This window comes from Sus scrofa, chromosome 13 (assembly GCF_054392235.1).
Source record: "Sus scrofa isolate SSC_HxYL_T2T_F1_AM1 chromosome 13, Sscrofa_HxYL_maternal_Yorkshire_Landrace_v2.0, whole genome shotgun sequence".
NCBI lineage: Eukaryota > Metazoa > Chordata > Mammalia > Artiodactyla > Suidae > Sus > Sus scrofa.
Genome location: NC_139395.1, coordinates 97,562,580 through 97,574,600, shown reverse-complemented (window position 1 = coordinate 97,574,600; position 12,021 = coordinate 97,562,580). Strand labels below are relative to the sequence as shown.

The window sequence follows — 12,021 nt, the reverse complement described above, 5'->3', positions numbered from 1 at the left end:
TCAGAATTTTCTTTTTGATTTCCTGATTTGTTGTAGTTTGATTTCCTAATATATTGTAGAACCGCAATGAAAGCATTTCTCTCTTCTTCTCTTACTTGTCTCTTTTAAACATTTTCCCCTCACCTTCAATCTCTCATCCATGATTTTTAAAAAAAATTGTTAGAAAATTCTTAAACAAAACCTCACCTGTTTGCTTCTTACATTTGTCCTTCTCTGCTTACCCTTTAAATTTTCCGTGTCTCTTTGGAAGCCTAATCTTAACGGTAGAAGTTTCTTTTCTTTTCTTGTTTTTTTTTTGTTTGTTTGTTTTTTGCCTTTTTAGGGCAGTACCCATGGCATATGGAGGTTCCCAGGCTAGGGCTGAAATTGGAGCTGTAGCTGCTGGCCTACATCAGAGCCACAGCAACGCCAGATCCGAGCTGCATCTGTGACCTATACCACAGCTCACGGCAACGCCAGATTCTTAACCCACTGAGAAAGACCAGGGATCAAACCTGCATCCTCGTGGATGCTAGTCAGATTTGTTTCCACTGAGCCATGACCAGAATTCCATAATGGTAGAAATTTCAAAAGGCCTCATTAAAAAAAGGTGTTTCCTGTGTTTATAGAAACTAGCAGTAACTGTTTTAGTTTGGGATACTTACCATTTTCTTAAGAGGATCTGGTTTTCTCTATGTAAGATAATCTCATGCTTGTCTTTATTTTAACATGGTTTAAAAATTGAGTATTTCTTACGGTGAAACAAAAATTTTGTCAAACAGTGAAATCCTCTAAAGTAACATTTTATAATTATATAGAGTCTTTCTTTTCAGAATATAGATGCTCTGTTGGCTTTTCTTGTTGTATAGATGGCAGTAGCACATAAAATATCTTGATTGAGGACAGAAAATCTCCAGAATGAGGTTCAGTTGCTCTATGATTTTCGTAGGCCAACTGTAATCAATTGTCAAAGAAATATATGATTACATTTAAATTAAGGATGTGTGGGGTATTTTTGTGGGGAGGTGGAGAAGAATATACAGTTTAAAATGTTCATTTTTCTTATCCGATCAACTGAATATTACTTTAATTTGGGATTTCAAAATTAAGGTTCATTTTTTATAAATGTGTGTTACTTATCACCTATATGCACTACTTTTCCAGTGTTCACTGGTTGATCAAGTTGTGTTGACTTTCCTTGGGTTTTGTTTCTTTTAAAATTTTTTTTTGGCTGCACTTGAGGATCCAACTGCACCACAGTGGTGACCTGAGCCATGGCAGTGATGATGAATCCTTAACCACCAGGCCATAGGGAACTCCTGGTTTTGTTTCTTAAAGCTATTGCTATCCTAGCTTTTTTTTTTTTTTTTTTTTTCTTTTCTTTTTGGCCGCCCCCGAGACATATGGAAGTGCCCAGACACGGATCGAATCTCAGCCCGAGCTAAGACCCACGCCACAGCTGTGGCAATGCTGGATCCTTAACCCACTGTGTTGGCCTGGGGATCAAACCTGCATCTCTGCAGAGACAAGCCAGATCATTAACCCATTGTGCCACAGCAGGAACTCCTGTCATGGTCGTAGTTTAAGAACTCATTGCAGGAGTTCCCATCGTGGCACAGCAGAAACGAATCTGACTAGGAACCATGAGGTTGCAGGTTCAAACCCTGGCTCCACTCAGTGGGTTAAGGATCCGGTGTTGCTGTGAGCTGTGGTTTAGGTCGCAGTCATGGCTCAGATCCCAAGTTGCTGTGGCCGTGGCATAGGTCGGCAGCTGTAGCTCTGATTCAAGCCCTAGCCTGGGAGCCTCCATATGCCCCAGATGTGGCCCTAAAAGACAAAAAATATATATGTTGTCAGTTGACAACTTAATCCTTCCAAATTGCTGTTCACGTGCTGAAACCTACCTTGTGATTTCATATCAGTATTCAGGGTACTGTGCTTAGCTTAGGATATAAGTGAGTCAAAGGGATTGCTTGTGTTTGAGATGCTTGATATTAAGTACATTTTAGACTGTAAGGTTTCCTCCTTGTGTGTAGGTAAGCATCAGCATTATTTTCTCCCTGTAGGCTTTTCTTAACAACTGTGAATATTGTTTTCTTTGTCCTGCCTTACAGATTATAAGCACACCACAGAGACTAACCAGTTCAGGAAGTGTTCTGATTGGGAGTCCATATACCCCTGCGCCAGCAATGGTTACTCAGACACACATAGCAGAAGCTACTGGCTGGGTCCCTGGGTAAGCCTTTTGCTGCAGATTACCATGTTTAAAAGCATTTTTTTTTTTTAAGTTATAATCTTTTTTTCTATCTTCTGTTCTTTTTTTATGTTCTTAAAAGTATCTTTCCTTTAAAATCACCCATTTTATTTTACTTTATATCTTAGATGTAAATCAGCTCTGGAGCAAGCATTTTTTATTTTTTTATTTTAAATTTAAAAAATTTTTTAAATGACTTTTTATTTTTTCCATTATAGTTGTTTTATGGAGCAACTATTTTTAAACAGAAAAATAGTATAATAACTGATTGTAACTGAATCTTCTGACTTTCTTCAACTCTGGAGGAAGACTGCTTTTCATGATTATGACATTTAGCTGCTTTGGGAATGTGAAAAGTACATTTTATATTGTTTTAACAAACTTAAGAAAGGAGTCACACATCGAAGGAGTTGAATATTAAGTTTTATATATATATATATATATATATATATACTCAGAATTTTCCCTCTGCATTCTTATTCCCTTTAAAACTGGAAAAGGAAATAGGAAAAGGAGGCCAAATACATTAAAACTTTCATTGAGTTTTATTTTAATTCTTTTCTTTTTTTTATTTCCCCAATATGTTATTTTTTTTCCACTTTTGTTTCTCTTGATTCTTTTTTTTTTTTTTTTTTGTCTTTTTGTCTTTTGTTGTTGTTGTTGCTATTTCTTGGGCCGCTCCTGTGGCATATGGAGGTTCCCAGGCTAGGGATCTAATCGGAGCTGTAGCCCCCCCGCCTACGCCAGAGCCACAGCAACGTGGGATCCGAGCTGAGTCTGCAACCTACACCACAGCTCACGGCAACGCCGGATCGTTAACCCACTGAGCAAGGGCAGGGACCGAACCCGCAACCTCATGGTTCCTAGTCAGATTCGTTTACCACTGCGCCACGACGGGAACTCCCTCTCTTTATTCTTTTTAATCACTGGCAGTTAATTCAGTATTCCTTCTGTGTTACTGATTTGCCACTTTGAGTATCAAGTCTGTACATGTTTCATCTTTATCTGTAAAATCCCTTTACCTGATCTTTCTCTACTCCTTATCACTTTAGCATCTCATCCTTCCGTAAAAGGAAAAGAAATAATAAAATAAATGACCCAAAACTTCATTTCCTCACTTTAGAAGTTCTTTCCAGAGTGGCATCCGTGCTGTGGTTCTATCATTGACTTAACACTTGTGAGTTCTAGCAAGCAGACAGGAAGTCTTAGCTACGAATCTCCTTGCTTCAAGGATATTGAAGAAATGAATCAAATAACAATGCTGGAAGTGCTTTAAGACACACATACACAACAGAGAAGGGTTTCATATATATACATACTTTTCCAATAAAATGAAGTGACAGAATCACCTCTAATTCCGTGGCCCTTATTCAGTCCTTAACAACATTCTCATGTAGATCTAAAATTTTTTTCATACGTGAAAACCAAGCTTACGCCAGTAGTGTTGGCCCACTCTTGAGATGACCAGAGTTTGGCTATTTTTGGCACCAGCTGTGCTTTATTTTGGGGGTAGTGTAATTTTCTAGTATTTTGATAGTCATCTCAAAGTGATAAAACTTTTCTGTGCCTTCTCCTCTATGAATCTGTAATATATTCCTCTCTAAAGATTCATTGAGCTCATTTCAAAGTACGACTATTATGTTGTGATTTCTTGGTCCAATTGATAAAGTTTTTATTTTATGTACATATCTCTTATATTTGCTAGTTTTGTGTTTGGATATGGAATTAGCCAAGTTATAATCAGGTATTCATTAAATAAAGTTTTTCATGCATATATTCTTTTTATGGTATCTTTTCTTCTTTGCAGTGATAGAAAACGGGCTAGAGAATTTATAGACTCTGACTTTTCAGAAAGGTGAGTACAAGTACAAGTACTTTGTTTAAGAGATGCTACTGCATAGAGAAGGGTTTGGTGCCCAAACTCTAAGTCATGAGATGTTTTTCTTCATATAACTTTAACTTTGTTGAGTTTCTACTATAATTTCATTCCACATTAGTATTCTGCTTCACTCATCATTACGTGAATATATTATATTTGTGTGGTTTCAAAAGATATTCAATGAGGAGACTGGCTGTTGGAAGTATGCCATTTAGTCCCCTCCTTCCTTTTGGGAGTTGGATTTTTCTACCAAAGTTAATATTCCACATTACCTCAACATACCCAAACTTTTTAAAAACAATTTTTATTGCACATACTTAAAGATCCTAGTAAATTCTCATTTCTTTTATTTTTTTGATCAGGTTTTATTGAGATATATACTGCACTAAGTTTAAGGTATACAGCATAATGATTTGTTTTACATATGAAATGATTATCACAGTAAGTTTAGTACCATCTGTCATCTCATATGGGTACAAAATTTAAGAAAATAAAATATTTTGGGAGTTCTCATTGTGGTACAGTGGAAACAAATCTGACTAGGAGCCATGAAGTTGCCGATTCAATCCCTCTCCTTGCTCAGGGGTTACAGATCTGGCATTCCCGTGAACTGTGGTGTAGGCCACAGACTTGGCTCGGATCTGATGTTGCTGTGGCGAAGGCTGGTAGCTGTAGCTCCAATTAGACCCCTAGCCCGGGAACCTCCATATGCTGCGGGTGCATCCCTAAAAAGCAAAAAAAAAAAAAATGTTTTCTTGTGATGAGAACTCTTAAGATTTACTCTCTTAACAAACGTTTGTATATAACGTACAGCTGTGTCAATTTATCATCTGGTCTATTACATCTTCATTCTTTCTTAAATAATACATGGAGGATAGCATAACCTTTCCTTAGGTTATACTGTTAGGATCTTGGCTCTCAGCTCCTGGTGTGCATCAGAATCACCTCTGGTCTGTTGAATAAACTAAAATTGCCTAAGTCAGAAGCTCCAGGATTAAAAATGTTCACCTTAGGGTCATTAATTGAATTTAAGTTCAATATTCCACACAAGCCACTATACTGAATTTCATGGTAATGTCATACTATGTTAAAATAAGACAATCTCAGACCCATTAAATTCTGTAAGATGGATATCATTTTATTTATTTATTTATTTTTTGTCTTTTTGCCTTTTCTAGGGCCGCTCCTGTGGCATATGGCGGTTCCCGGGCTAGGGGTCGAATTGGAGCTATAGCCGCCAGCCTACGCCAGAGCCACAGCAACGTGGGATCCAAGCCGAGTCTTTGACCTACACCACAGCTCATGGCAACGCTGGATCCTTAACCCACTGAGCAAGGCCAGGGATCGAACCCACAACGTCATGGTTCCTAGTCGGATTTGTTAACCACTGAGCCACGACGGGAACTCCTGGATATCATTTTAGATGAGACTTTACCAGTAATACTTCTTTAAATTTAATTTTGGTTGTAAGATTTATGTAATTGCTTTTTTCAACAGTATTTTAGTTTCCTTTCTCCTGTTAAGTCATCTGCTTTCAATACAACAGTTTCTGTCTTCAGTTTCTAGTAGCAGTCTCTGGGTTTTCTGTGCATTGAGAAACTAGATGGCCAGAGGTGTTAGAGTTCAGTCTAAAATAAGAGTGAGTAAGCTCTGGGTGAGGACCTCAGGGCTGTATAAAAAAATGTATGTTTTCTTGCATTGACACCAGCTCTGCTTTAGTTCCTTGGTGGCCTTTGTTCTTACATCTTGGATTGGATCTTAACTGTTTTAAACCGTGTCTGAGGAACTGCTGTATCATGTAGAAAAAGATGACAAGATGGTCTTTTCTCTCTAATGGAAATTCCTTTTTTCCAGCTCATACTGGTTTTTCTTCATGTTTATCCTTGGAAAGGGCAGCAGTACAAGTTTTTAATTGTATGTTTAGCAAGATTTAAGGCCTTATAGTGGAACTATTCATTAGTTATGATTGGTGGTACTTGTGTATTGCAAATAATATAAAAGTAAGTTTTTAAAAATCTTTTAATGATTTTTTTTATTATAGCTAGTTTACAGTGCTCTGTCATTTTTCTACCATACAGCAAGGTGACCCAGTCTCTCTCTCTCTCTCTCTCTCTCACACACACACACACACACACACACACACACACACACACACACACACGTATATTCAAAAAATAAGGTTCTTTTTATTCCTTATAAGAGAGAAGACTCTGAAGATCACAAATAAAAGTGCTAGGTTAAATTTGTTGCAACAGCCATTGATTTGACTTTCCCTTTTAGCATTTGATTCAGTGGGCTTTTTTTCTTATGCTTTTTATTCTTTTTTGTTTTTTTAATTTTTATTTATTTAATTATTTATTTTTCCCCAATACATTACATTTTTTTCCTGCTGTACAGCAAGATGACCCAGTTATACATACATGTATACATTCTTTTTACTCACATTATCATGCTCCATCGTAAGTGACCAGACTCTTTTTATTCCTTAATGTAACTTTTCTGTAATAAATCCTATCCCCCCCAACCAAACCACAAAGATTACTACACATGCTTTTCTTTTTCTGTCGTTCTAACAAGTGTTATTTTCCTCCAAATATATGTTTTTCTATAATGCCATGAGAAGTCTTCAGTTCCTTTTTCCCACGTGCTGAACTTCAAAAAGCCAGCTCTCAACCACAAATTAATCTTCTTCATCTCTTCATTGTTTTTGTATGTTGATTTACTATCATACATAGTTCGATATTAGTGTTTCTCAGGGATAAGGAGATGTATATTACATGTGTTTATTTACATATGTATATAGAAAACATCCTCCCACATAGATACATGCATAAGCTTTTCATCCTCATCTTACCACTTGACAGTTCAACTTGAAGTGTGCTTTACACAGCTGTTTCTTCATGGGGTTCATTTGCAAGAGTAGATCAGTTTCCAAAGAAATTGTGTGGGTATGTAAAGGATCCACTGGGGAGTTCTCATTAGTTTTTTCTTTGTGTTCTGATCCATTAGACTTCTTTGCAAAGAGTTTATGGAAGGAGCTGTGAAAGCCCCCTTTCTGGTTTTGCCCAGGGTTTTGTTTTGTTTTTTTTCCCCCTCTTTTTTTAGGGCTGCATCTGTGGCATGTGGAAGTTCCCAGGCTAGGGCTGGAATCAGGGCTGTAGCTGCCAGCCTATGCCACAGCAACACCAGATCCGAGCCACGTCTGCACTCTACACCACAGCTCATGGCAATACTGATCCTTAACCCACTGAGCAGGGCCATGGATCAAACCCACGTGTTCGTGATACTAGTCAGGTTTGTTACGACTGAGTTACAACGGACACTCTTTGCCTGAGGTTTTGATCCTGAAGGTTGTTGGTTCACTTTCACTTTCTCCTTTTGGATAGAATCTTCCTTTGGACAGAATTCTCCTAAATGGGTCTCTTTCTAATAGGGAAGGGACCTATTTGGGACCTTTGTTGGGGGATGAAGGTCCTGCCTATATCACGGGCAGCGGCACTAGCCTACATATATGTCATTTTATTCCTGTCTTAGCTGAATAGGATTTAGCTCAATGGTGTTTCACTTTTCCTCTGTGCTCATATAATCTTAAGATCTTTTTTTCCTGCTGGATTACATTTAAAATCCTTTTATTTCCAATAAACTAATATAATTTAAACTATAGTAAGCTAATACTGACAAAAAATCAATGTAATTAATATCTGCACTGCTTCAGTGATGTTTATGGGATTGTTTATTCAATAAATATTTTGAATATCTGCTAAATGTTGGTATTTTCTAGGCATTAGCAAGAATAATAAACAAGATGGATAAGTCTTGGAGTTCCTGCTGTAGCACAGTGGGTTAAGGATCCAGTGTTGCCACAGCTGTGTGCCACAGATTCAATCCCTGGCCCAGGAGTTTCCATACGCCATGGTTGCAGCCAAAAAAAAAAAAAAAAAGATGGATAAGTCTCTGCCCTTAAAGTGCTTATATTTGGGGTAGGGAGCAATAAGCAAGATAATTTTATATTGTGATAGGTGGTATGTAGGAAACTTAGAAGAGTGGTTTGTAGGGTATTGGAAGGGTGGTGGCTACCTTGGTTGGAAAGGCTTCTCCGAGAAGGGGACATTTGAGTGCAGAGAAGTCAGCCATGTAGATATCCTGGGGAATCCAGGGATTCAAGGTTGAGGAAATGGCAGAGACCTAGCTCCTCATTGAGGGACCAGGTAATACTTGGGGCACAGTGACTTGGAGATAGTGAGAGAGTCAGAGTGAGATGAGGATGGAGAGGTAGGCAGCGGTTGTAGTATGAAAGGCCTTATAGATCATGATAGAGAATTTGGTTTGTATTCTAAACAGGGTTTTAAGCAGGAAAGTGACATGATCTAATTTACCCTGACTGCTGAGGGGGAAATGAACTCTAAGGAGACAAGAGAAGAAGCAGGAAAATCAGAAGGCTGTTGCAGGGGGCAGTGGCCTGACAGTGGAGATGGAGTAAAAAAGGATACATTTTGGAGGTGGAATCAGTAAGATATATTGATAGATTGAATGAAGGGGAGAAAGAAAGAAAGGATGGCTTTATTGACTTTTGTTTTGCAGTAAGAGCTGAGTGGATATTGATGCCTTTTACATTTATTGTAGTTAGGAGTAGGTTTGGGGAGGAACTGAGTTTTATTTAGGACATACAGAGTTTGAGAAGTTGATAAGTTATCTACATGATATCATTAGTGTATAAGTGATATCTAACTTGTTAATTGCCACAAGCCTGGGTGACAAGGAGGGGAGAGAGTATAGATCCATGACTGATCAACATTTCCTGTTCAACAACCCTCCCCCAACAAACACAATGTATATGTACAGGAAAAGTGGGGTTGAGTTGGGTTTTTTATTTTTCTAAATTGTATTACTAAGTTATTTTGCTGATTTAAACATTCTAGTTGACTTATTTTAATGGGAAATGACGTTTTCATTGTGTATTATATATAATTTCTTATTTATTTATTTATTTTTTGCCTTTTTGTCTTTTTTAGGGCCACATATGGAGGTTCCCAGGCTAGGGGTCAAATGAGAGCTGTAGCTGCCGGCCTACACCACAGCCACAGCAATGTGGGATCTGTGACCTACACCACAGCTCACGGCAGTGCTGGATCCTTAACCCACTGAGTGAGGCTATGGATTGAACCCGAATCCTCATGGATGCTAGTCAGGTTCGTTAACCACTGAGCCACAAGGGGAACTCCATAATTTCTTATTTAAATGGAATACATTTATTACAACTTACACCTGGAGTATACTGTTAGACTCTAAAATTAGTTTTATATTACTTTTATAGGTAAATACAAAATATTATGGGAAAATATAAAATGACAGTGGTTGTAGATTCTAGTTATGTCTCTGGAAAGATAAAATACGTTTTCTTTTATTCCTAGGGAACTCTTCTTTAAATACTTCAAATGAAATATGAATATGAAATTAAGAATACTTCAAATGAAATAAAACATAACATGCTTTTCAAACTAAATAGTTTTATTTTCTTAAATATTTAAAAAATTTTCAATTTGGTTTTATTTGGTAAAGAGTGTTTCCTATTGGTTCTTTTTTTTTGATTCAGGGTCTAAGAGAGGTGATAGTGTTTATATCCTGTGGCCAGATTTTGGTGTTATTTGGGAAGAGGGTCTTGGTGTTTCAGAGAGCTCAGGTTTTTAAAAAAATGTGTAAATTCTACTTAGTTAAGATTTATATAGGAAACTTCTAGTTTGAAATGATGGACTGAATGCCCATTTTTAATCTGCAACTGTAAGATCATATTGAAATTTTTGTGTAAAAAGTAATGAAAGGAGAGTTCCCACTGTAGCACAATGGGGTAATGATCCAGCTTGTCTCTGTGTAGGCACCAGTTTGATCCCCAGCCTGGCGCATTGGGTTAAGGATCTGGCATTGCTACAACTGTGGTGTAGGTCGAAGCTCCACCTCAGTTTTGATCCCTGGCCTGGGAACTTCCATATGCCCTGGGGGCTTCCAAAAAAAGAAAGAAGGAAATCTCTTGAGTTGACATAAAACGTGGTAGAGATTTAGATCTTTCCAAAGATTGGATGATGAAAGGTAGTGTGATTATAATTATATGTGAAAGTACGGAAACCCACCTCTTAGCATATGCGTGAAAGTCAGCATTGGAGATGGAAGCCCTTCTTGCCTACACTGACACTGAGGGACAGAGTTGAGAAATGAAAAAATTAAGAATGAATCGGTGGGGGAAGTAATAAGGGTAATGAAATGAAGACTATCCAAAGAGCATCTGGGCCAGGGGATCTTTCTTAACCCTCTGGAGCCCTCCCCCCGACCCCTGACATAGAACTTACTATGTTGTGGCATATATCAATCATTTCGTTCCTTTTTACTGCCCAGTAATATTCCCGTTGTATGGATATACCACATTTTCTTTTTTTTTTATTATTATTAATGATGGACATTTGGGTTGTTTCTACTTGGGGCTTTTTTTTTTTTTTTTTTTTTTTTTTCTTTTTTGACCACATGCATGCTTATGGAAGTTCCCAGGCCAGAGATCGAATCCAGGCTGCATCTATGACCTGTGCCACAGCTGCAGCAATGCTGGATTCTTAAGCCACTGTGCAAGGCTGGGGATTGAACTCACACCACCACAGAAACAATAGTGGGAACTCCTGCTTTGGGCTGTTATAAATGATGCTGCTGTGAAATTTGTGAACAAGTTTTTGTTTATTTTATTTATTTATTTATTTATTTGCCTCTTCTAGAGCTGCACCTGCGGTATATGGAGGTTCCTAGGCTAGGGGTCTAATCAGAGCTGCAGACGCTGGCCTATGCCACAGCCACAGCAATGCCAGATCCGAGCCGTGTCTGTGACCTACACCACAGCTCACAGAAACTCCGGATCCTTAACCCACTGAGCAAGGCCAGGGATCGAACCTGTAACCTCATGGTTCCTAGTCGAATTTGTTAACCTCTGAGCCATGATGGGAACTCTGTGAAGGTTTTTAATATGGATGTAAGTTCTCATTTCTCTTGGATACATAACACCTAGGAGTGGAATTGCTGGGTCATATGGTAATTCTTTAGCCTTTTGAGTAACTGACAGACTATTTTCCAGAGTAGCTGTTACCGTCCCCACCAGCAAAAGTTTCCAGTTTCTTCAAATTCTTGCCAGCACTTATTATCCACCTTTTTTTTTTTTTTACATATAGATACATTCTGTTTCTCACATTATCCTCCATCATGTTCCATCACGAGTGACTAGTATAGTTCTGCCCTTTTTTATTATGGCCATTCTTGTGGATATGAAATGGTGTCTTATTCTGTTTTTTTTTTTTTTGTTTTTGTTTTTGTTTTGCTTTTTAGGGCTGCATCTGAGGCATATGGAGGTTCCCAGGCTAGGGGTCAAATCAGAGCTACAGCTGCTGGCCTACACCACAGCCACAGCAACACAGGATCTAGCCTCTGTCTGTGACCTACACCACAGCTCATGGCCACGCCAGATCCTTAACCTACTGAGTGAGGCCAAGCAATCCAACCCTCAACCTCATGGTTCCTAGTTGGATTTGTTTCCGCTGTGCCATGTTGGGAACTCCTCATTCTGGTTTTGATTTGCTTTACTTTAATGGTTGATGATGTCGAGCATCTTTTCATGTGCTTACTGGCCATTTGTATATCTTCTTCTCTTCTTCTTCTTTTTTTACTAGTACAAACATTCGTAAGTAATTTTTGGCAGTTTCTAACCAATGGAGTATATTGCACAGTAAACCACTGCACATCTTCCAGGAAGAAAAAAACCACTAAAATTGAATGACAATGACATTGCCCACTGAATTAGGACACTGTTAAAATATACTTTAAATATTCCTTTGCAAGAGGGGACAACACACTGCTACTCAAACAGTCCAGAGGTCCTTTA

At 38.2% G+C, this 12,021-nt stretch overlaps 1 protein-coding gene across 49 annotated transcripts in view; it reads left to right on the top strand.

Annotated features, from left to right (window-relative positions):
- Positions 1-12,021, top strand: part of TFDP2 (transcription factor Dp-2) — a 189,478-nt gene that overhangs the window by 134,974 nt on the left and 42,483 nt on the right. For all 49 annotated transcript variants that reach the window (XR_014824056.1, XR_014824055.1, XM_084989887.1 and 46 more), the window contains 2 exons: positions 2,094-2,215; positions 4,041-4,088. Coding sequence is in view for 47 of the 49 variants with exons in the window: in XM_084989887.1 (XP_084846013.1) it covers positions 2,094-2,215; positions 4,041-4,088 (170 nt within the window). In the remaining 2 variants the exon portion in view is untranslated. The remainder of the gene's footprint in view (positions 1-2,093; positions 2,216-4,040; positions 4,089-12,021) is intronic.